Source organism: Mus caroli, unplaced genomic scaffold (genome assembly GCF_978045245.1).
Source record: "Mus caroli unplaced genomic scaffold, Mus_caroli_1 scaffold_4, whole genome shotgun sequence".
NCBI classification, from domain to species: Eukaryota; Metazoa; Chordata; class Mammalia; order Rodentia; family Muridae; genus Mus; species Mus caroli.
This window is the reverse complement of record NW_028227259.1, coordinates 104,918,583-104,940,869: the sequence shown is the minus strand read 5'-3', so window position 1 is coordinate 104,940,869 and position 22,287 is coordinate 104,918,583. Positions and strand designations below refer to the sequence as shown.

The 22,287-nt window shown below is 45.7% G+C and overlaps 1 protein-coding gene across 1 annotated transcript in view; it reads left to right on the top strand.

Moving 5' to 3' along the window:
* The first annotated feature begins 1,419 nt into the window (after window positions 1–1,419).
* Window positions 1,420–22,287, top strand: part of Hpse (heparanase) — a 39,477-nt gene continuing 18,609 nt past the window's right edge. The window contains exons 1-4 of the mRNA XM_021162327.2: window positions 1,420–1,733; window positions 9,717–9,862; window positions 12,394–12,519; window positions 21,973–22,146. Of these exons, the coding sequence (XP_021017986.1) occupies window positions 1,531–1,733; window positions 9,717–9,862; window positions 12,394–12,519; window positions 21,973–22,146 (649 nt within the window). The 5' untranslated portion in view covers window positions 1,420–1,530. The remainder of the gene's footprint in view (window positions 1,734–9,716; window positions 9,863–12,393; window positions 12,520–21,972; window positions 22,147–22,287) is intronic.

Below are 22,287 nucleotides of genomic sequence, written 5' to 3'. Positions count from 1 at the left end.
ATAAGATTATACACCCTGGACAGTTGTCTGTTACCGTGACGATTCTCTTTTTACATCCTATGGCTATAGCATATCAACTCAATGCAGGTCAATGCATTAACTAGGCATGTAATTTTTAAATCACCCAGACAGACAGATGGGTGCAGATTAGATATACGTTTCATTAAAAATTTGTTATTATTTATTGCTTTGCTGTTGGTTCAATCTAAACGGAAAAATGTAAGAGTGTCATTGGCTTACTCAGTAAATATGAATGGATTACCTACTAAAGACCAGGCATAGTACCACGTATGAGCATGCCATGGGTATCCCACAGTCCCCATCTCTGCTTCGGAGGACTTTTTAAGCCCAGAGATAAGGTGAGCAAGCAATGAGCAACATCACAAGTGCAGACAGTTCTAACATGGAGGATACTGGGAGGATGCTGTGTGTGCTATGTGTAATGTGTGGTGAGACCTCACACTGGGGAGCCTCAGCTGCCTGGAAGCTCAGGAAAGCTTCCTCAAGGGGACTGCAAAGCAGCAGAGACAGGCTGCCATCTGCTTGGCCTTGTACACCTGTGTTCACCTAGCGCTGATGCTTGGGCAGATTGGTGTGAGTGTGTGTGTGTGTGTGTGTGTGTGTAGCATGGTTCAAGCTTCTTTCATGGCAACACACACACACACACACACAAAAGCTTCAGCACTTGTTTGTTATCATTATATACCAGTGTTAAATGTCAAGGGAAAACAAAAGTTGCAGCAACCTCAAAAGATGGGTTTGGGGGAGGGGTTGCTCAGGATTCCAAGGGTAGTTGCTTGGGGGCTTCTTGCTGGGTTTTAGCTGTCGGCCGCGCCTCAGAGCAACTCTTAGGCAGGCTCTCCCAAATACTGTTTTCATAATACTGCTTTAAAAACAGGGTCCTCCCCCTCCCCCATACCCCCGCGCGAGGACCGATTTCTAGTTGCATTTTAGCCAATGCTCAGATCAGGTTTTTCAAGCGACAAAGAGATACCTGAGATCCTGGGCAGAGGACATCCTAGCTCGGTCAGATTTGGGCAGGCTCAAGTGACCAGTGTCTTAAGGCAGAAGGGAGTCGGGGTAGGGTCTGGCTGAACCTTCTACCCGGGCTTTTAACTCAGGGTCTAGTCCTGGCGCCAAGTGGATGGGACCTAGAAAAGGTGACAGAGTGCGCAGGACACCAGGAAGCTGGTCCCACCCCTGCGCGACTCCCAGGCGCTCCCTCCCCAGGCCTCCGAGGATCTTGGATTCTGGCCACCTCCGCACCCTTCGGATGGGTGTGGATGATTTCAAAAGTGGACGTGACCGCGGCGGAGGGGAAAGCCAGCACGGAAATGAAAGAGCGAGGAGGGGAGGGCGGGGAGGGGAGGGCGCTAGGGAGGGACTCCCGGGAGGGGTGGGAGGGATGGAGCGCTGTGGGAGGGTACTGAGCCCAGGCGCCAGAGGCGAAGCAGGACCGGTTGCAGGGGGCTTGAGCCAGCGCGCCAGCTGCCCCAGCTCTCCCGGCAGCGGGCGGTCCAGCCAGGTGGGATGCTGAGGCTGCTGCTGCTGTGGCTCTGGGGGCCGCTCGGTGCCCTGGCCCAGGGCGCCCCCGCGGGGAACGCGCCGACCGACGACGTGGTAGACTTGGAGTTTTACACCAAGCGGCCGCTCCAAAGCGTGAGTCCCTCGTTCCTGTCCATCACCATCGACGCCAGCCTGGCCACCGACCCGCGCTTCCTCACCTTCCTGGGGTAAGTGCAGCCCCTAGCTTCCGTCCCTTCGTCTGTCCTCGGCTCCCCCTCTCCTGTCCAATCACACTCGTGAGGGCCAGCCACTCTCTTTGCTCAAACAACTTTGTGTTTGCTCTCTGGAGCCTCCCTCCCGTGTGCAGTCACCCCTCAAAAGACTTTTCCTGATTCATTTACTCAGCGCTTGTTGCCTGGGCACCAGCCAGGCCCAGGTATGAAGAGGAAATTTGGAGGAAAACAAAAACAAACGAAGCTGTCATAAACCCTAGCACTTTGTCTGGAGCCTTTGATTTTTGCTTCAGTGTAAGACCAGTAGGCTGGTGTACCTTAAACTCTGTTAGGAAGTTTTGATTTAAAAGAGGAAGAAAGAAAAGATAGGAAAAGCCTCTATGGAGAAGAACCATTATTCATCTTGCTGCCTTTTAAGCATTTAAATATTACTGGGCTGGGTGTGATACAGTTAATGGACTGTGTACCTCGCATGCAAGAAGACCTCTATCCATCCCAAGAGCTGTGTAATCCCTGGAATAGGCACACACTTGCAGTCTGGCACTTGGGAAGTAGGTGTAGGAGGATCAGGAGTTAACGGTGATCTTTAGCAACATAGCAAGTTTGAGGGCAGACTGGACTGAATGGGAGTGGAGGGAGGAGAGAGAGACATGGAGAAAGGAGCCGGAGACTGACTGACTGGGAAAATGATAGAGGTCAGTGGGACAGACAGGAGAGAATATGACCAAAAATACACTTTATACACATTTGAAGATGTTGTGACGAAACCCCATTATTATGTATAATTAATATATGCTAATAAAAACTCCTTAGAGGCATGATTCTCCAAGATGAGGGTGCAGAGCGGAGGCTGCCTCATCAACTGCAGGAACCACATCTATGGCCCCTGCTCCATGAGTGCAGACTGTCCCCAAGATGAAAGTCTCAGGCACAATCATAGGCCTTCTAAACTTGGGAGCCTCCAGAGATGACCACGTCCTTTGTTGTTTTTGACATTGTGTAACCACTATCGCAGGCTGACCTTGAACTCTCATCTCCCTGCCTCAGCCTCTTGAGGGTCACCACACTCAGTTGACTACATCTTCACCAGCCCATTCTGTCACCATTGTCAAAGGCCTAGACTTCGATGGCATGTCCGAGCCCACACTATCTGGCATCACTGCAGATCTCACACAGATTCATTCCCATGGCTAAGGGTCTGGTAGTCCAGCTACCCTGGTTTTTCAAATCTAACCCATTGGATTTCTGTAATGGCTTGAGAGAGTTGGTGCTTCTTATAAAGCTAATTGTTTTGTCTTGCCTAGCATACACAGAATCCTGGGTTTCATCCTCAACATTTTGTAAAACGAGGCATGGTGGCTCATGACCTCCACCCCAGCATTCAGGAGCCAAAGAAGTAAGGATCAGCAGTTCAAGGCTATCCTCGGCTACATAGCAAGGCCAGGGGGAGCTGCGGCAGACGTTATCTTAAAAAAAGAAAAGAAAGAAAAATGTAAAGGTCGGTTGTGATGGTGGACGCGTTTAAGCCCAGCATCTGGGAGGCAACACTGAAGAAATTAAGGTTGTGGGGAATTAAATAACTCATCTATGGCCCATCAGTAAATAGAAGTAGTCTTTGAAGCCAGACTCTGATCACAAAAACAAAGGCATACCAAAAGACAACAAACTAATTATTATTTTTAAAGGAAATAGGGCTGTGTGTGTGTGTGTGTTTTAAATTGCCTAGAAACAAACTGATAGACTGATTAAAAACAACAACCTCCATTAACATTCAGCTAGGAGACTTGGGGTGCAGGCCTCTGACGCGCCTCCAAGGAGGTTTCACCAGATGAACTCGGAGGTATGAGTTTATTACAAGCACTGGATGAATGGAAACAGGTCTCTCTGTCACATTTGTAACCAGAGAACAGACAATACGCAAAATTTAAATGTTAATCATAGAAGACTCTAGAATTGAAAAAGGAACATCTGTTAAATTTCTCTTCCCTGGGGAAATTAGTCAGAATATATCCTCAGCCTGGATTAGTGCAGAATACCAAGGAGACCCAGTCCTAGACACAACGTGAAGCAGAATTGTGATGTGAGCCTCCTATGCCAGACACAAATGTAACTTTAAAACTTTTTAGTAGACACATTTTACAAAAGACAGAAAGGCCAAACACCATTACCAGTTATCATCCTAGCACTTAGAGACAAAAGGATCACTGTTCAAGGCTAGCCTGGGCGACAAAGTGAGGTCAAGCAAAACAGCAAAAAGGAAACAGAAACAGTAACAAGTAGTGTGTGAACACTAAGGTTTGGCAGTGCTGGAGCCAGAGTCCGGGGTTCTGCACACTAAACAGCCTGCTCTGCCACAGAGCTGCATCCGCAGCCGCTATCAAAGCAGTATGAAACAGCTCACATTCCCTTTCTGGCATGATGCATCTAAAAAATTGTGGTTTTCCCTTGTCAGTTCTCAGTTCAGTCCGACTACATTTTAAGTGCCCAGCAGCTATGCCTACTGTATTAGAAAGCGCCACTCTGTCTGAAGTAAGGCACACACACACACACACACACACAGGGCCACAATTCCTCATTCAGATGACACATTGTTTCAGATGACAGAATGTAGTGTTGAGGAGTGGTAGAAATCATAAGTTCTTCGGGCCAAAAGAGGCATTGAATGACAAAGCAAAAAAAGAAAGCAAAAGAAGAAGAAGAAGAAGAAGAAGAAGAAGAAGAAGAAGAAGAAGAAGAAGAAGAAGAAGAAAGAAAATGCAGCTTTTGCTTGCTTCCTATGCTGATCTGCTTCCTTTTCTTCAGGAAACATTGTTTTTGTTTGTTTGTTTGTTTGATGTTTTTGTTTTTTGTTTTGTTTTGTTTTTGCTGTTTCATTATAATTTAATAGTTAAATTCCCATGTCATCATTGACAGCTGCATTCTGTGTATGGAGAAGCATATGAAGTGCATGCTTTAATAACTCATTTTATTGGTTACTTTTCTTCCACTGTGATAAAACACCACAACCAAAGGCAACGTAAGGAAGACCTTTCTTTTTAAAGGTCTATTTATTTATCTTATGTATGTGAGTACACTGTCTCTGTCATCGGACACCCCAGAAGAGGGCATCAGATTCCATTACAGATGGTTGTGAGCCACCATGTGGTTGCTGGAAATTGAACTCAGGACCTCTGGAAGAGCAGTCAGTGCTCTTAACCGCTGAGCCATCTCTTCAGCCCAAAGTAAAAGAAGTCTACTTGGGCTTATATTTCAGAAAGATTGTGTAATGGTGAGGAGGAAGGGGTGGGGAAGAAGGGCAGGGGTGGCCAGGCCAGGAGTCTCCACAAAGCAAAGTGCTTCTGGAAGTGGGGTAAGGCTGGAAGCTCTCAAAGCCCACCCCTAGCAGCTTCCTTTAGGGAACCATGGGATCAAATAAGTGTGACTGTCTTAGTCAGGGTTTCTGTGGCTGTGATGAAACACCATGACCAATAAGCAAGTTGGGGAGGAAAGGGTTTATTCAGCTTACACTTCCACGTTGCTGCTCATTAGAAGGAAGTCAGGACAGGAACTCAGAGCAGGAAACTGGAGCCAGGAGGAGCTGATATAAGAGCCATGGAGGGGTGCTGCTTACTGGCTTGCTCAGCTTGCTTTCTTATAGAACCCAGGACCACCAGCCCAGGGATGGCATCACTCATAACAGGCTGGGCTCTCCCCCATTGATTATTAATTGAGAAAATGCCGTACAACTGGATCTCATGGAGGCATTTTCTCAACTGAGGCTCCTTCCTCTCTGATGACTCTAGCTTGTGTCAAGTTGACATAAAACCAGCCAGTACAAGGCCTACGTGGGACATTTCTCATCCAAACTACCAGACCCACGTGGCAAAGGGCCACAGGTGCCCTGTCTAGTACTGAGAGAAAGAGTTTTGGCTGCAGAGACAGAGAACTAACAACCACCTCAGGCCTGATCCCTGAGTCTTGTCCCTGACTGACCTCTTGGTGTCCCCTTCCCTCCTAAGCCATTTCACTACACTCCCTGGAGCCTTGAGCTTGGTGACCCGCTATCATTTTCATGATGAAATCCTTCACCCCTGTGCCCTAGCTAATACGAGACCTAGAAGCCTTCTCTTCCACCTTAGCCTGTGGAGTACAAGCTGTGCGTTCTCATACTCCACGCCTGAGCCTACTTGTAGACAACGACTCAGAGAACATTTGGACGCAGACCGCTGTAGCTTAAATCCCTGTTTATTACCTTCAGTGAGGGAGCTCAGCTCCTTTTTGTTTAGGTTCTATATTTATAAAGTGAGGATGATAACAACACCCACGTCATTGTGATTTCAGGAGACCGAGTGGGAAGAGAAAGAAAATCCTTCCAACCTGCCTGCAGCGCTGGGTGAAACCGATGTGTACTAAAGACTGTTGTTGAGACACCAGTGTGAGGTCCCCTCCAGCTCGCCTTCAATCCTTGTCGTTTCCCTAGTCTCCATATGGACCAAGACCTGGCCCGCTCGGTCCCAAATCCCACTGTCATCTTAGGTGACATCAAGATTACCCCCAGAAACAAATCTCTCAATGTCTCCATTCTTGAGTCAATTGCTACTCAGTGTTGGGCCAGTTTGTATCACCCCGTCAAATGTGAGCATTTCTTCTCACGGCCACATTCTGCGGCATCACACGGATACCTTAAAAACAGCCAGAGTGAGAATATTGACACCAGGGGAACTGGCAAGCCCTGAGAACCAAGGTGCCTTATTTTCCCCCTGAGCACACGCTCTCCACTCTCCTCCATGTCAACCTGCAAACTTCATGACCACGTCTTGACTCTTTGTCTCTATTAACATCTTTTCTGTCTGTGAAAACTTTAAATTCCAACTTTCTGCTCTTGGAGCACAACTCCACGCCTTCTCAGCTCCTTCATGTTATAGCAAAACTATAACATGCGTGCACGCATGTGCGCGCACACGCACGCACGCATGAACACTTTTGAAAAAGTCCGTCCCTGAGCACCTGTCTCCGCTCTACTTCCTCCATACCTGAGCTTTTGAATTTATCACCCAAACCCTTCTGTGGATAATAACCTCTGCTTCTGCCTCATTGCTCCTTCTGAGATGCCACCTGTCACTTAGTCCAATTCCATTCCCTGCCTCTTTTGGAACCTCTGGGCTGGCCTTTAAGTTTGGAAATGGAAATATAGTGGCATTTAGTGCATAATAATAAACCACCTCTGCTTCTCTGTCAAAGAGAAGCAATGTAGTTTTGCCCTAAAAGTAAAATAAAACACCTGCAGACTGCTCTCTCTCTCTCTCTTTCTCTCTCTCTCTCTCTCTCTCTCTCTCTCTCTCTCTCTCTCTCTGTGTGTGTGTTGACAGCTGCCTTTGTAAAGAGAACAGCTGCCGCTACCTTACAAATTCCTTTATTATTTCCATGTCACCATGGTAGACGGCGTGGCCCCTTTCTTTTTCCTGCATATGATTGCTATACTGTGCCTTTGATCAATTTTGTTTTTATGGCAAGTTTCGCAGCTGTGTTAAATCTGGGTTTTTGTTGTTGTTGGTGGTGGTGGTGGGTTCCCCCCTCCCATCAGAGGGTATTAATATTGTACTCTGAAACCACAAGAGGCACTTTATAGAAAAGGGAACAGACAAGAGCTCCTTAGTAGCAAAACTTTGAGATGCATGACTTGCTTTGTGTGGCAATGGCCACAACAATGAGGTTTAATGTCATCTTTTCAAAAACAGTCGCTGGCTAGCCTTCCCTTGCCCTTTCTCAGGCTGGCTTTCTTGTTCATTCACTTAACAGATATTGGCTAAGCACTCCTGTGTGCCATTCCCTAGGCATTGAGGAGAATCTGATAGACCAGGCAAGGTCCCTGTCCAGTATAAGGGCAGCAGCTAGGACAGGCAGACCAGTGAGATGCATAGGGGAAACGATTTTAGAGAGTGGGAAACCCTCTGCAGAACATACGGCAGGTTGAGTTTAGGGAGACTGACCCATGACACTCTCAGGGATCCATACCTCAGGGGACCAGGCTTTGGTCCATGTGCATCTGACCCAGGCCATCATTGGGTACTACAACTCCTTTTTCCTCTAGGTCCCAAAGGACACCAATCTGTTATGTTGTCTCAATTACAGACAGTAGGTAAGCACCTTACAGATAGTAGGTACATAAACCTAAGCTGATCTCTTGTCATCAAAGTCAAAACGCTGAGGGCCAGAAGCAGTGCCTGGCCACAGTCAGTGTGAGGCCTGGGTGACTCTCTGAGGAGGACCTTTGCATGAGCTCTAGGGCTGTGTATTGGCGCTTGTGGGCTATGTGAGCGATTATGTGTCCTCTTCACTGAGACCCTTATTCCTACCCTCTCTAAGACCCTTGAACATATCCATAATTGCTACGTGGAAATGCTTGTCTTACACTTCAGCTAAATTGCTTTGCTCAGGGTGTAACATAATAGTGTGCTAGTCTCTGGAGAAGGCCTGTTGTTTTGTTTTTTCTGGTTTTGCTCCAGGACCTAGGCATCTGGTGCTATGACAAGCCTCTTCGTGTAGATATCTGGTCCCACCTTTGCTGGCTGGGTGTTTGGTTCTTTGGTCAGTGTTTACTCCAGTGTGACAGGTTGTGGACCCACTGAATGATAGTTGGTTTTCAGTCTGAGGCCACTCTGGGTTTCTGTGTTCAGACTCTAACTGGTCCCAGATCGGAAGCTCTGGTTGAGACTTTGGCTTAACACCCTGAGCAGTCCCAGATGAGTGAAGAGGGTTGGGGTGGGTGGTAGGCTGTCAGTGGTGGGCGGGGGCTAACTCTGGAGATCTCTTAAGTGGGGATTGGAGTCTGGCTCCACAGAAGGTGGGCAGAATCAGAGCTAGTGATATTGTGGGTTGGCCAGGATAGCTTCTGAGTGGGGGTGATGTGTGTAACATTGGCAGGACTAGGGATACCCTAGAGGGATAGACTAGAGGGAGGAAGGAGGGCACAGGTAGCTACCTGGGTCCCTGCCAAGTGTAGTGGCTGTGGAGTTCTGGAAGATATCAAGCCTGTAGTCTAGGTGTGTGTGACTGACTGATCCTTGACTTTATACCGAGGAGTCTACAGGATATATCCCCAGCCTAGGTACATTTCTTGAGTTCCAGTCACATGTGGCCTGTGGCCCTTTGTGTTTGGTGGCTGTTTATGTATTAGTTAGTTTTGTCAACCTCAGTCACGGAATATCTGGCAAGAACAACTTAAGGATGGAAAGGCTTGGTTCAGCATCTTGTTCATCACTCCAGGGACATCACGGTGGAGGGAGCTGCAGGCCACTGGTCTCATGGCATCTGCATGGAGAGCAGAGAGACACTGTTCACTTTCTCTTTTTTATTCAGTCTGGGACTCCAAACTGTGAGGTGGTGTAACCAAAGTTTAGAGTAGATCTTACCCCCTCCATTAAACTTGTCCGGAAATACATTCTTAGGCATACCTAGAGGTATGTTGCCAAGGTGATTATAAACACAGGCAAGTTGCCACTGAAAGATGTATCCACCACAATTGGTATCTCAATTTCTACAGATCCTTCTGCCGCTTTCTTCCTCCTGCCTTTCCAATCTATGGCCAGGAACATGTTCCTCATCTCAGTAAATGACAGTGCCATCTTCCAAGGCGCTGCCCCCAAACTCACCCTGACTCCTCTACTCTGGTTACTCCCTGGATCTTTATTTCCGTGTCTGGAACTGCTCACCTCTGCTCATCCCCTAGAGGCAGAGAGCAACCAGAAGTTAAGGAGTAGATGCACCAAGGGCCGAGAAAATGAAAATGTTTAACTGAAATGTTAACTGAATGTTTAGCTTTCTCAGAAAATAATTACAAGCTGCAACAATGTTGCATGTCTATAAACCTAGTGTTCTGGGCACAGTGGGAAAGAGATCACAAGTTCAGGGCAAGCCTAGACTACGTGTTAAGATGTCTCAAAAAAACCCTAAAATAATATTAATTATTATTATGCTTTCTTGCCTGTCTTGAAACAGCTCTCCAAGGCTCCGTGCTCTGGCTAGAGGCTTATCTCCTGCATACTTGAGATTTGGCGGCACAAAGACTGACTTCCTTATTTTTGATCCCGACAAGGAACCGACTTCCGAAGAAAAAAGTTACTGGAAATCTCAAGTCAACCATGGTAAAACTTTTAAAAGATTGTCTATTTTAGTTAGCCTGGATCAGTCATGAGACTGCTTAGTGAAAAGTGTCATTGCTCAAACCTGACCCTTAGACAAGTAGAGAACCCAAGAAGAGTCAGTGGGCGGCTTCCCTCCTCTGATCTCTCCTTGACTATAGAGCATCTCAGACATGCTGTGCAGGGCATAACTGGGGGTTTTGAACAAACACTGGTTGTAGCTGAAAAGTATCTGTTTGGCGTAGAAACAGACTGGAGAATGTTTTTAGGTAACAATGTAGCAACAGATGGAAACACATGGTTATGTGAGGAGAATGGAAGAAAGGCTGAGCAAAGAAACACAGAGGGGAACTTCTACCTGAGCACAATTTGCTTTACTGGGCATTGGTTCTCAACTTTACAGACTGTCCTATCCCTGGGGTGAATCTGAGTGATGGGATCTCATGGCTCCAACCTTAGATTCTGTCTTTACCAAGCTTATCAGACGGCTCTGATATGGGACGTGTGTGGACCTTGTCTGAGAACCTACCCTTGCTGGCCCCAAGGATTTGTCCATGACCTGAGACACCAGATATCTGGACAGTTGCAAGATGTATACTTCTTCACACCTTAAGAGTGTATGCATTCTGGCTACGGTAGTGAGCAGCATTTAACCAGTTCATGTATAGCATATTCCTCCTTTCAGCTTACTTTCTCCAGTGAGAAAGTATTCAGTCAGTCAGCTATTGGTCCTAAACTGGAAGAATGGTAATTAGAAAAAGGCAGGAAGAAGGCTCAAGGGCCTCCTTTAATAATAAGTTTCAGGTGTTGCTCAGCCGGGCAGACTCTTGCCCACCAGTTATTAAGCATTCCTGATTTTCCTTTTTGGCTATTTGCCTTTTTTTCTGCAGTCATCATTTAAGTTTCGATGGGATGCCAATCTTTGCACCTCACTTTCCTTAACCCAGGGCTGACGAGGAGGCTCCCTGGGACCCCCAAAGCTCCCCTGAGATATTCTTTGTGAGCACTGAGGTAGAAAAGGGACTCTGTTAGCCAGTCACAGGATAGTGTCCCAGGAAGGAAGTCATCAGCTGGTCAGCTGGCTCTGGCAGCAGTTCTGGCACCCCTGCTGTCTTGTGATAAAGCCATGCAGGCTTCCTGGGAGGAGAGTTGGGGTGGCTCCAGAAACTTGGGGAGTGCCAGCCTTCCAGGCAGAACAGTCAGCATTTGCCAGTGCAAAATAATAACTTTCTATGTGCTTTGATTTTTTTAAAATGTGTGTGTACACTTTATCTGCATGTATGTTTACCACACGTGTGCCTGCTGCCTGAGGAGGTCAGAGAGGGGTTGGATACCCTGGAACTGAGTTACAGACACTTATGAGCCACTAAGTGCGTCCTGGGATTTGAACCCAGTGGTTCTACAAGAGCACCAAGTGCTCTTAGCTGCTGAGACGTCTCTTCAACCTTTTCTGGCTTTTTGTTTGTTGGTTTGTTTGGTTGGTTGGTTGGTCATTGTTTGTTTTATGAAACCTACTATATTTTTATTAAGGACCTCCAATTTAAACATGATCAAGTCTCCAGGTTAAAAATGTTGAACTCTGTGGCTGGAGAGATGGCTCAGCAGTTAAGAGCACTGACTGCTCTTCCAGACGTCCTGAGTTCAATTCCCAGCAACGATATGGTGGCTCACAACCATCTATAATGGGATCTGATGACCTCTTCTGGTGTGTCTGAGTACAGCCACCGTGTGCTCAAATACATAAAATAAATAAATCTTTTTTTAAAAAAATGCTGAACTCCATCTGGTAGGATTGTTAGATGAGCAAGGTTCAGTGTAAACCCTCAGTCTTGCCCTTGTGTGAATCCTTACAGACCCAGCTTCGTGCTCCTACAGTGTCTTCTCTTGCTGTTGTCCCTGATTTTGTTCCCAGTTTTCATCCGAATCTGGGAGGAACAGGACAGTTTTGCTTTTGTTTCTTGTCCAGGAATCACTTGATTCTGAAAGTCTTGTGAAATGGCACGGAAGGAAGCTGGTCAGGTATCCTGATTTATTTTTAAGACAGGGTCTTGCTACATAGTCACAGATGGCCTCAAACTCCTGCCAATCCTCCTGCCACAGCATGGGGGGGGGGGGGGACACACTGAGATGATGAGTGTGTGCCCCAACGGTCAGCTGCATATTAAAAATGAACTTTCATTTTTGAGCTGAACTCTGACCTCCGTCGGCATCCAAATCTCTGATCGGTTGGTTCAAGCTGTTGAGGGGATTTCTTGATTAGCAAACTATTTGAAATCATGTCCGGTACTCCAATGTCAGGACATATACTCCCAATGTCTTTTAAGTTGTCTCCCGTAGGTTGTTCTCTTGGTAGCCATTAACCAACAACTGTGGTCCATGTAGCAGAATATATGTTTCTCTGATCTTGTACTTAGTAACCAGAAAAGTAGTCGGTTGCCTTAGTAGCCACATTAACAGTCGACTAGATATCCAGGTTGAATTTCAACCTTGTCCCTGTGAAAACGGTGTCCCTGAGTGCTCTTATCTGCTTGCAGATATTTGCAGGTCTGAGCCGGTCTCTGCTGCCTTGTTGAGGAAACTCCAGGTGGAATGGCCCTTCCAGGAGCTGTTGCTGCTCCAAGAGCAGTACCAAAAGGAGTTCAAGAACAGCACCTACTCAAGTAAGAGCTGAAGGCGCCCGTAGATGTTCTAGCCTCAGGTGTGCTCAGGGGTAGGGGCTGCACTTGGATGCAACAACTGCCAGGGCAATGCATGAAGCTCCGCAGTATTTAAATACTATGGAGAGTTAATGAGGAATCGGGGGTGTGGCTCAGTTGGGGGCGTGGCTCAGTTGGTAAGGTGTCTGCCATGCAAACATGGGATCTCTGTCATTCACATGAACACTACGTGCGTTTCTATGTGAGTTACCCCAATACTGAGACAGGTGGTCTCTTGGCACAGTGAAGAGCAGTTAAGATGGCTTAGCGGTTAAGAGCGCTGGCTGTTCTTCCAACAGAACTGGGGTGACTCCCAACAACCCGTGACTCCAGTTCCGGGGAATCTGGCCATCCTTTTTTGCACTGTGCACCAGAAGCCCATGTGGTACACAGAGAAACAAAGAGCAATCCATAGAAGAGCCACCCTGAGCCCAAAGCTGTACGGCTTCCCCCTGACTTCTGACTTGGGCAGCCCGCCACAGAGCAGGATTGAGAAAGCAACTTCTTACTAAGGTTTTGATCCCTATGGACGTTCTCAATAAAAAAAAGGAGGCAAAGCTAAAACCCAGAAATGAGAGAAAACACTCAGCATCTGTCTTGCCGTGTCTGGGTTCCTCACCCAGAGATCGCTTCCAGTTCCATCCATTTACCCACACGCTTCATAATCTCATCCCCCCTCCCCCCATTTTCCAAGACAAAGATATTGTGTGTAGGGTTGGCTATCCTAGAACTCATTCTGTAGACCAGGCTGGCCTTGAACTCAGAGATCCGACTGCCTCTGCTTCCCAAGGGCTGGGAATAAAGGCGTGCAGCACTACCGCCTGGCTCATAATTTCATTTTTGACAGCTGAATAATTTCCCATTGTGTCAACGTAGCACATTTTTATTATATCCTGCGGTTGATTGACATTCGGGTTGTCTCCATTTTCCTGGCTGTTGCGAGTAGAGAGGCAGTGAGTGGGGCTGAGCTGAGTGTCTGTAGTAGGATATAGAGTTCTTTGAATAGAAGCCCGAAAGCAGTATGGTTGGATCACGTGGGACTTCCAGTTTTTATTTTGAAGTGCCTCCCTACTCCTTTCCATGCTTGCTGCACCAGATTGCAGTGTCACCAGCAGTAAATAAGTACTTGTCCCCTTTCCTCACACCCTTACCAGCATTTATTGTTTTTTGTTTTGTTTTGTTTTGTTTTTGTTTTTCTTAGCCATTCAGCATAGGATAGCATTGAGGCTTTAAAGCAAACGAGACAGGCATTCTTCATTAACTATGAAATGTTCTCATCTGAAAGTTGATGTCAGATGATACTGCTTGGATTGTACTGAGAGGACAGGTATGGGCTACCATGGACTGAGTCCTTCTGTCTGTTTGTTCGTTTGTGGGTTTTTGTTGTTGTTGTTTGTTGTTTTGTTTTGTTTTGAGATGGGGGTCTTTCTATGTAGTCCCATCCTGGCGCTGACTAGGTTAAATAGGCTGGCACCGAAATCAGGGAGACCCTCCTGCCTCTGCTGCCCAAGTGCTGAGATCAAAGGCGTGCTCCACCACACCCAGCACCTTTAATGTTCTTGTTGAAACTCTTTTGAGGTACCATGAGCCGCGTCCAAAGGAGACGATAAATTTAATTGATAAATGTGTGTATGCTGACTGCCCCACCTACTTTTTATTTCCTGCCCCTCCTTTCTTGCCCTCCTATTTATTCCCCAAGACACAAGCATATTGCAGTTTGCCTGAGTCATAACTCACAGTGGCCTCTGATTACTCAAGCAGAAAAAATAAGAGTCAGCCGTCTCTCATTCTAAGTCCAAAGCTACAATAAACAGTGAGGACAGTTTATCAAAAGCAGAGGCAGACGGAACACACGGCCTCTTCCATCCAATAATTAGCCACGCTCTGACGGCAAGGGGGAAAGTTGCATAAGGAAACAGAAAGTTCTACTCCAGTGAGCACATGGTTGACGGGAAAGCAAAACGGCTTTATCTGCAATAAGGAGGGAGCTGTAGGGGTCAGGATGGAAGGTCAAACCAACCACCACAGCCCTTTTGCCCAGAGCCTAATGTAGAGCAAGCCCTAGCTCACCTCAATTCTGTGAAGCAGAGAGAAGGGTGCTGTAGAAGAGGTTAAAGGGGCTCAGAGGGTACCGCAGGACAGAGTGTGACACAGCTGTGGCCAGTTATCCAGGTTTGGCGAAGATGACTGGTGTAGGGAGCTGTGCTAACATCAGTGAGGGCAAAGCAGCCTTATCCTAGAAGCCATCTAGGACTTCCATAGCTGGAGAGAAGTCAAGGCTGACTTCGAACCCTCAGAGGGCGGCTGGCTTTCTTGAGGTTACAGACTACTCAATGAGCAGTGGCTTCAACTTAAAGTCCCCAGCTGTATTATTCAAGTCCACCATTGAGACCTACTGCTGCTAAAGGGGGCAGAGAAGATTGCTTTCAAAAACTTACTGCACACCAGGACCCCCAGAGCTCTTCTGGAGACATCCAGGAGACTAATGGAGTCTTCATGCCTGCTACCACAGCACCAGGCTATGGCCTACTGGTGCCATTTATGATTTCACAGAAGCATATCAAAACACCAGTTGATGCAGGAGCTTGGAAGGAATTCATTCCGACCCTCCAGGAAGATTTGGGAGGATTCAAGATATCAGTGGAGGAAGTAACTGCAAAATAGAAAATAAATAAATAAATAAATAAATAAGATGGCCTGGTTTCACTTTCACAATAAAATTTGTCACAGCTGAGGAGTTACTGCTTAGAGATGAGGAAAGACAAGATGAGATCAATTCCTAGAGGAGATGCTGTAAGTATGGAGAAGCGACAGGGTCAAACTTAGACTGTTACATAGACAGAGCTAACACAACAGCACAGGATCTGAGCGTTTGGCTCGGTTTGTAGAAGCGTTCTCTCCAGGTAAGAGGCTGTCAAACCGCATCACGAGGTACAGAGAGATCAACAGTTGATAAGACAAACTTCATTCCTGTTTTAAGAAATTGCAGTAATGTCTCAACCTTCAATAATCCTAACCACCATCAGTTAACAGCTGCCCAAATCAAGACCCACTGCCTCCAGCCAAACACTACAAGGAGGTGCAGACAATGACTAGCATTTTAAAGAGGTAAAAGGTTTTTTGTTTTCTGTTTTTTTTTTAGATCTATTTTTTTGTTTGTTTGTTTTGTTTTTGTTCTTAGAGACAAAGTTTCTCTGTGTAACCCTGGCTGTTCTGGAACCCTCTCTGTAGTATATGTGCTGCCGAAGGGAGCACAAACTCTCTCTGTAGACCAGGTTGACCTTGAACTCATAGATTCACCTGCTTCTGCCTTCCCCATGCCAAAAATAAGGTGTGCAGTACCACTGCCCGGCAGATCTATTTATTTTGTGTGCATTGGTGCTTTGCCTGCATGTATGTCTGTGTAAGGGTGTCAGATATGCTGGAACTGGAGTTATAGACAGTTGTGAGCTGCCATGGGGGTGCTGGGCATTGAACCTTGGCCCTCTGGAAGAACAGTCACTGCTCTTAACTGAGTCATCTCTCCAGTCCCCAATCCTTTCAAATTAAGCTATATACATATTATACATAATACTACTGCATTTAAAATAGACTATGGTATAGTATAAATATAACTTTCAGTCATCCTCAGAAACCAAACATTTGTATGACAGATTTCATTATGATTTCATGTTTTATTGCAATGGTTTGAAACCACGTATCTCCTAGCCATGTCTATTTAGTACATAGACTAATTCACCCATCTTTGTAAGATTTGCTACATACCATCTGGATTTCAGTATACCAGACCAATGTTTATTATATGCTATATATTTATATATATAAAGTACATAAAAATGTGATATATAAGAAACCAAAGTGATCCAGGCTTGGATGGCTCACACCTTTGATTCCAGCACTTGGAAGGCAGAGGATCTCTGAGTTCCAGGCCTGCCTGGTCTACAGAGCAAGTTCCAAGATAGCCAGGGCTACACAGAGAAACTCTGTCTTGAAAAATTAAAGAAAAAAATAAGAAGAAACCAAAAATGAATTATGTGCTGATGAGTAATATAGTTCTCTAAACTCTGGCTTTATTTATTTATTTATTTATTTATTTATAAGTTTATGCATTACCCAAAATGGTATTTTGCTTGCCTGTGTCTGAGCACAATGTGCATGCAGTGCCTGTAGAGGCCAGAAGAGGGCATCTGATGCCCTAGAACCGGAATTACAGACAGATAAGAGCTGCTTTCTGGGAGTTGGGACTAGAGCCTGGGTCCTCTGGAAGAGCAGCCAGTGTTCTTAACTGCTAAGCTCCAACTCTGGCCTTCTTAAGTGGAGTCAAACTACCCAGACATGTTGGCAAGCCTGATTATTTGTTGAGTTAAATTTGGCATAAAGCAGGGCCATCTCTGATCTCTCTGTAGGAAAGGCAGAAAGTACTAGAAATCCACAGTGTAATGTATTATTTGTAAGACATCATTGCATAGGTATGCGAGGAGACCACATGGCATTGGGTAATAAGTCACTCCATTTCCACGTTGAGGGGTCATATTAAACATTGTACCACGTTATCTTTACTTTCTGAAACAGATTAGTGAGGACATGTTATCTTTTGTCACCAGGGTGACAGATTTGCTGCATCCTTACACCTTACAGAAGTGGCCTTACCATGGGGTAACTGGCTTGGTACAGTTGAGTCACTTGTGTTGGTGATGCTAAAATGTACAAAACTAACTAACTAAAATAAAATAAACTAAAATAGGCATCCTAGAAAATATAGGTAAGTTTCCCAGTGCGGGTCCTATCGGCTCTGCTTACAACTCTCGACCTTGCTAGTGCTGTAACCCCATTAATACAGATCCCCATGCCCTGGTGGCCCCCAAACATTAAGTTATTTTTGATGCTAGTTTATAACTAATTTTGCTACTGTTATGAATCCTAATGTAAATATCTGGGTTTCCCAATGGTCTTAGGTGACCCCTGGGAAAGGGTCAGGGGACCTCAAGGGGTCAAGACCCACAGGTTGAGAACCACTGACTTAAGTAGTGGACAAAAAGCATTGGCCTTGAGAGCTGCTTGAGCAGAGAGAGGGAAGGAGCCGCCTCGTTATGCTGATCAGATTTTGAGCTAGCCTCGGCTTCCTTTCCCTCTACCTTTCTCCCCTTTGCCTCTGCCCCCCTTATGTGCAGCCATGTTCTGAATGTCTTTACATTAATTTATGTTGTAACTAAAAGGAAAGATTGGTGTCTCCTGGTTTACATTCATCCCAAAGCTCTCTCTGCTTTCCCACTGCGTGTGTGTGTATGTGTGTGTGTGTGTGTGCCTGTGTGTGTGTGTCTTGTGTGGAGGGCAGAGGACAACTTGTGGAAGTTGGCTATATCCTTCCACGTTATGGATGGAGCCAAACCCAGGTTGTCAGGCTTGGTGGCAGTCCCTTTACTTCCTGTGCCACATTGCTGGCCCCTTATTTTTATTTCTAAGCATATATTTGAACTCAGGAGTAGAGTACCTTTGTCCTAGGAGCTTTTCATGTTTATGATGTAATCAGGAGATGTATTGTTAAACCTGAAAACTGTGAGGAGAAAGACTAAATCCACGATCGTCTAATTAACATAAGCTTCATTTAATATCAGCCAAGATGGTGGACATGGATCCATACCCAGAATTCCCGGAGACTGGCAGTGAATTAGGTTATGCAAGGCTAGGTACTTCCTGTCTTCATCCAATGAGGCATGAGAAGGGGGCTCAACCCTACATCCTGATGTACTTCATGCCTATGTATCTTCCACCTACGTGTGACCAACCAACCTTGTTCACTGAAGTGGAAACATGTGGCTTGTTACTGTACATGAACAACAGCCTCCAGTGCAGGCATACATGTTTTGCAGCCTACTTTAATAAGGGTTCAGGCCCTCTCTAGCCCCCCCCCCCCCAGCAGAGGCAGTGGAAGGAAGAGTCGTTAGGATGGGAGTGGACCTGTGAAGCAGTAGCTCTCTGGGGCGAGCTTGATCTTCTTTGGCTGCATTTAGTCCCATAGCAAACACCAAATACGACTCAGCAGCAGGCCAGTCCTCTAGGCAGGCACCAGGCAGCTGTAGTTCAATCCTGAAGAAACCACCAGGCTTGCCAACCAGCCCGAGGTGATGCCGCAGACACAGCAAGTTGCTGCAGGAGCCTCACAGGCAGTTCTTGGGTGAGTTTCTCTCAATGGCAGCATTACAACAAGTTGAGCTCAACAATGTTATGTAAGGCGAACCAATACATGCAAGTCTTTAGTGAAGAATAGCGAGGTGTAGCAAACCAAACTAAAGCTCAGTGCTCGTCTCCCACTGTCTCTGGGGTCATATTTATACTCCTCTCTCACAAGTCTTTCCATGTGCTTGCTATAGCAAAACATCCTCTCACCTGTGTCTGCTTCAGGAAAACAGTCTTTCCCATATCCAGCAAAACATCCTCTCGCCTGTGTGCGCCAGCAAACCATCATCTGACCCGACTGACTTTCCAAAGAAACTAGAAGTTTCCACTTCACTCCACCATTCCAGGATGTTATCTGTCCTTGGGCAAATGGGGCAGGCATTTTTTAATGGATCTCTTAAACACAGTAATTTAAACTTAAAACCTAACTCAAGCATCTACAGTATTGCATACATAAACATCCAGTACATTTGGAAGAATTTAAAGAAACAGAGGCAGAGGGAAGCATGAACAGAGTATACTCAGCAAAGCCGGCATGCCAGGCTTTTTAGAAATGAGGACTAGGCAGCCATGGTGCCTTACACCTCTATCATCTATCTATCTATCTATCTATCTATCTATCTATCTATCTATCTATCTATTGGTTTTGTTTTCCAAAAAAGTCTTCACATTTTTGTTTTGTCATTGTTGTTTGAGATGGGGTTTCACTTTATAGCCCAGGCTAGCCCCAAACTCTTGATTCTTCTGCCGCAGAATTCCAGGTACTAGGACCCCAGTTTATGCCACTAAGTATGGTTCTCAGCCTTGCTCTTTGGAGTAGATGTCTCATGGTCCTCACTTGGGACCACGTGTGCCCTGGAGGGTAAACCCGTTGCTCCTGCTCCTCCTGCTCTCGTCTGTCATTGGCAGAGGTGAACCTGTGACTCAGGTTGATTATCCCTGACCCACTTTCCATGTCACACTTGCAATATGCAAGTGATCATGGGCGTGACTGCACCGGCAGCTAAGCTACAGCTTTCGGTAGTCTCTTTCGCTAAGTGTAAATCACTGAACTTCATTTACATGTCTTATTAATGACTGCTGAGGAACAGCCAAGCCAAACCCAGTGTGGAGGTAGACAAGCAGGTGAGCTGTGTAGACCTCATAGCAAAGTGAGTGTGGAGGTTTGGTGTGAGCTCAAGGCTAGAACCTTTGTTCCGCCCCCTCTCCTGGCCAACCCAGGCTGTAGGCATCTTTATGAATCAATCATGGATAACGTGGGGGTTTACACAACAAAAGCTGGTGTTCGTGAGGATCTGCTCGTCTTGGAGCAACCAGATCTTAGGGTCCCCTGTACAGCACCAGACTAACCCTTACACTGAAGGCTACCCAGCAGCCTTTGCCAACAGGGTTGAGTCTGAGACTGCACTGCTACGGTTACAAAGGTGATTCAGGCAAAGACTTAGAGGCCAAAGAAGGCAACACACTTTTTTTTTTATGCTTTGTGTGTCTTTCTCTGAAAGATATGATTATAGAGACTTAAACGAAGTAATGACCAAATGACCATCTACTATAGACCAGGAAGAATTAAAAAGTAAGATAGAGAGATCTATAACAGAAATAAGTAGACTAAAGACAGGTGCACTTAAATAGAAGTCTACACTTTCAGGACAAGGGATAGGAATAATCCTAGAGACGATGGAAGGTGACTTTCCTATGTGAGCACTTAGCATGGTCTCTGAGCACTCCGAGTGTCAGATGTCCTAACATGCTCACAGGCATGTCATTGATTATTTAAGGATCACATGCAAGCGTGCACTGTTACCCTGGACTTATAATCAGGAAATATTAGAGAGGTTTATTGAAGTGACAACCTCACTGTAAAGTAGGAGGCAAAGCCATTTGTCCCGATGGAATTAGCAACCGTGTGGAAATGGCAAGACCCTTTACTCAGGGAGAGAGCACTTCCTAGAAAATGAAAAATAACCAAAGTGTTCCACAATTACTTTATGGAAAGCATTGTTAGAGTGTTTTCATTTTAGGCACAGCTCAACAACCTTACAAGAACCAGTTCACTTAGTTTGTATAAAAAGTCCAAGGAATGCATAATAAGGCCTTTAGTTTTTTGTTGTTTTTTTTTGTTTTTTTTTAAAGAGAAAGGAATGATTTCAAACCGCTATGACTTTCATCTATCCTCCGATGCTTAAATAGTGAAGGCATTTCTAAGAGACAAGTGTAACGAAGTAACTACGTGTAACTAAGTCTCTCCTACTGTGTTATAAGAATTTTACCATGAAAAACTCTGTATGTTAGAAATCTTTATCAAATTAGTTCTTCAATTATTTCAGGACCAATCTGGATAATGATTCCCTAATGAAGAGGGGGTGGGGGTAATCTGACATCTCATTTCAGTGCTTTCTGTAGCAAAGCCACTTTTAAGGAGAAAGTCTTGATAATTACCAGATAGAGAGGTAGGGGTGTGTGTGTGTGGGGGGGGGTGTGGGTGTGTGTGCCTGTGTGCCTGTGTGTGTGTTTAAACTAAAAGAGTTCTTGAGTGAATTTCTGCTGAATAAATGATTTGAGAATTTATGTGAAAATCATAGAGACTTATTATATCTATGATATCCAATTCAAAGGCCACACTTAAAATTGTATTGTTGAGGATGGAGAGATGCCTTCATGGCTGCTCTTCCTCAGGACCTGGGCTCAATCCCCAGTACCACACAGCAGCTCACAACCATCTGTAACTCCAGTGCCAGGGAATCTGACCTCTGAAGGCATTACATGCACATGGTGCTACACAGACATGCATGTAGGCATGCATGGGTGGTTATCCATACACATCAAATAAAAATGAAAGTGTAAAAACTTAAAATTGTATCGCTGACACTCTCAAAACCGAAGTAGAAAGCTACAATCACCAACACTTAGGAACTGGAGGCAAAAGGATTAGAAGTGTAAGGCCCTTCTAGTCTGGAGAGTGGACTTGAGGCCTGAATAGAGTCCTCGGCTTCCTACATGCTAGCCAAATACTCTACCACCTGAGCTACAGCCCCAGTCCAGGCCTTTCTTTGATCGCTTGTCCAGGTGTGCACTGCTTAGGCATAAGGACAGTCATTCTATTAGGAATATAATTCTTTTGACTAAACAATATAGAGAAAACTCATGAAGAGCAAGCCCAGAGGCAGTCGTCACAGCAACAATGTAGCTAAACGCCGCCTTTGGTGACAATGTAACTAAATGCTGCCTTTTGTCTTTCAGGAAGCTCAGTGGACATGCTCTACAGTTTTGCCAAGTGCTCGGGGTTAGACCTGATCTTTGGTCTAAATGCCTTACTGCGAACCCCAGACTTACGGTGGAACAGCTCCAACGCCCAGCTTCTCCTCAACTACTGCTCTTCCAAGGGTTACAACATCTCCTGGGAACTGGGCAATGGTACAGTTCACTCATAAATACATTCCCTTGATGATATTTTTCTCTTTTTATATTCTGTCAGTCTCCATCTCATTTTTTTTTTTCCGAGACAGGGTTTCTCTGTGTAGCCTTGGCTGTCCTGGAACTCACTTTGTAGACCAG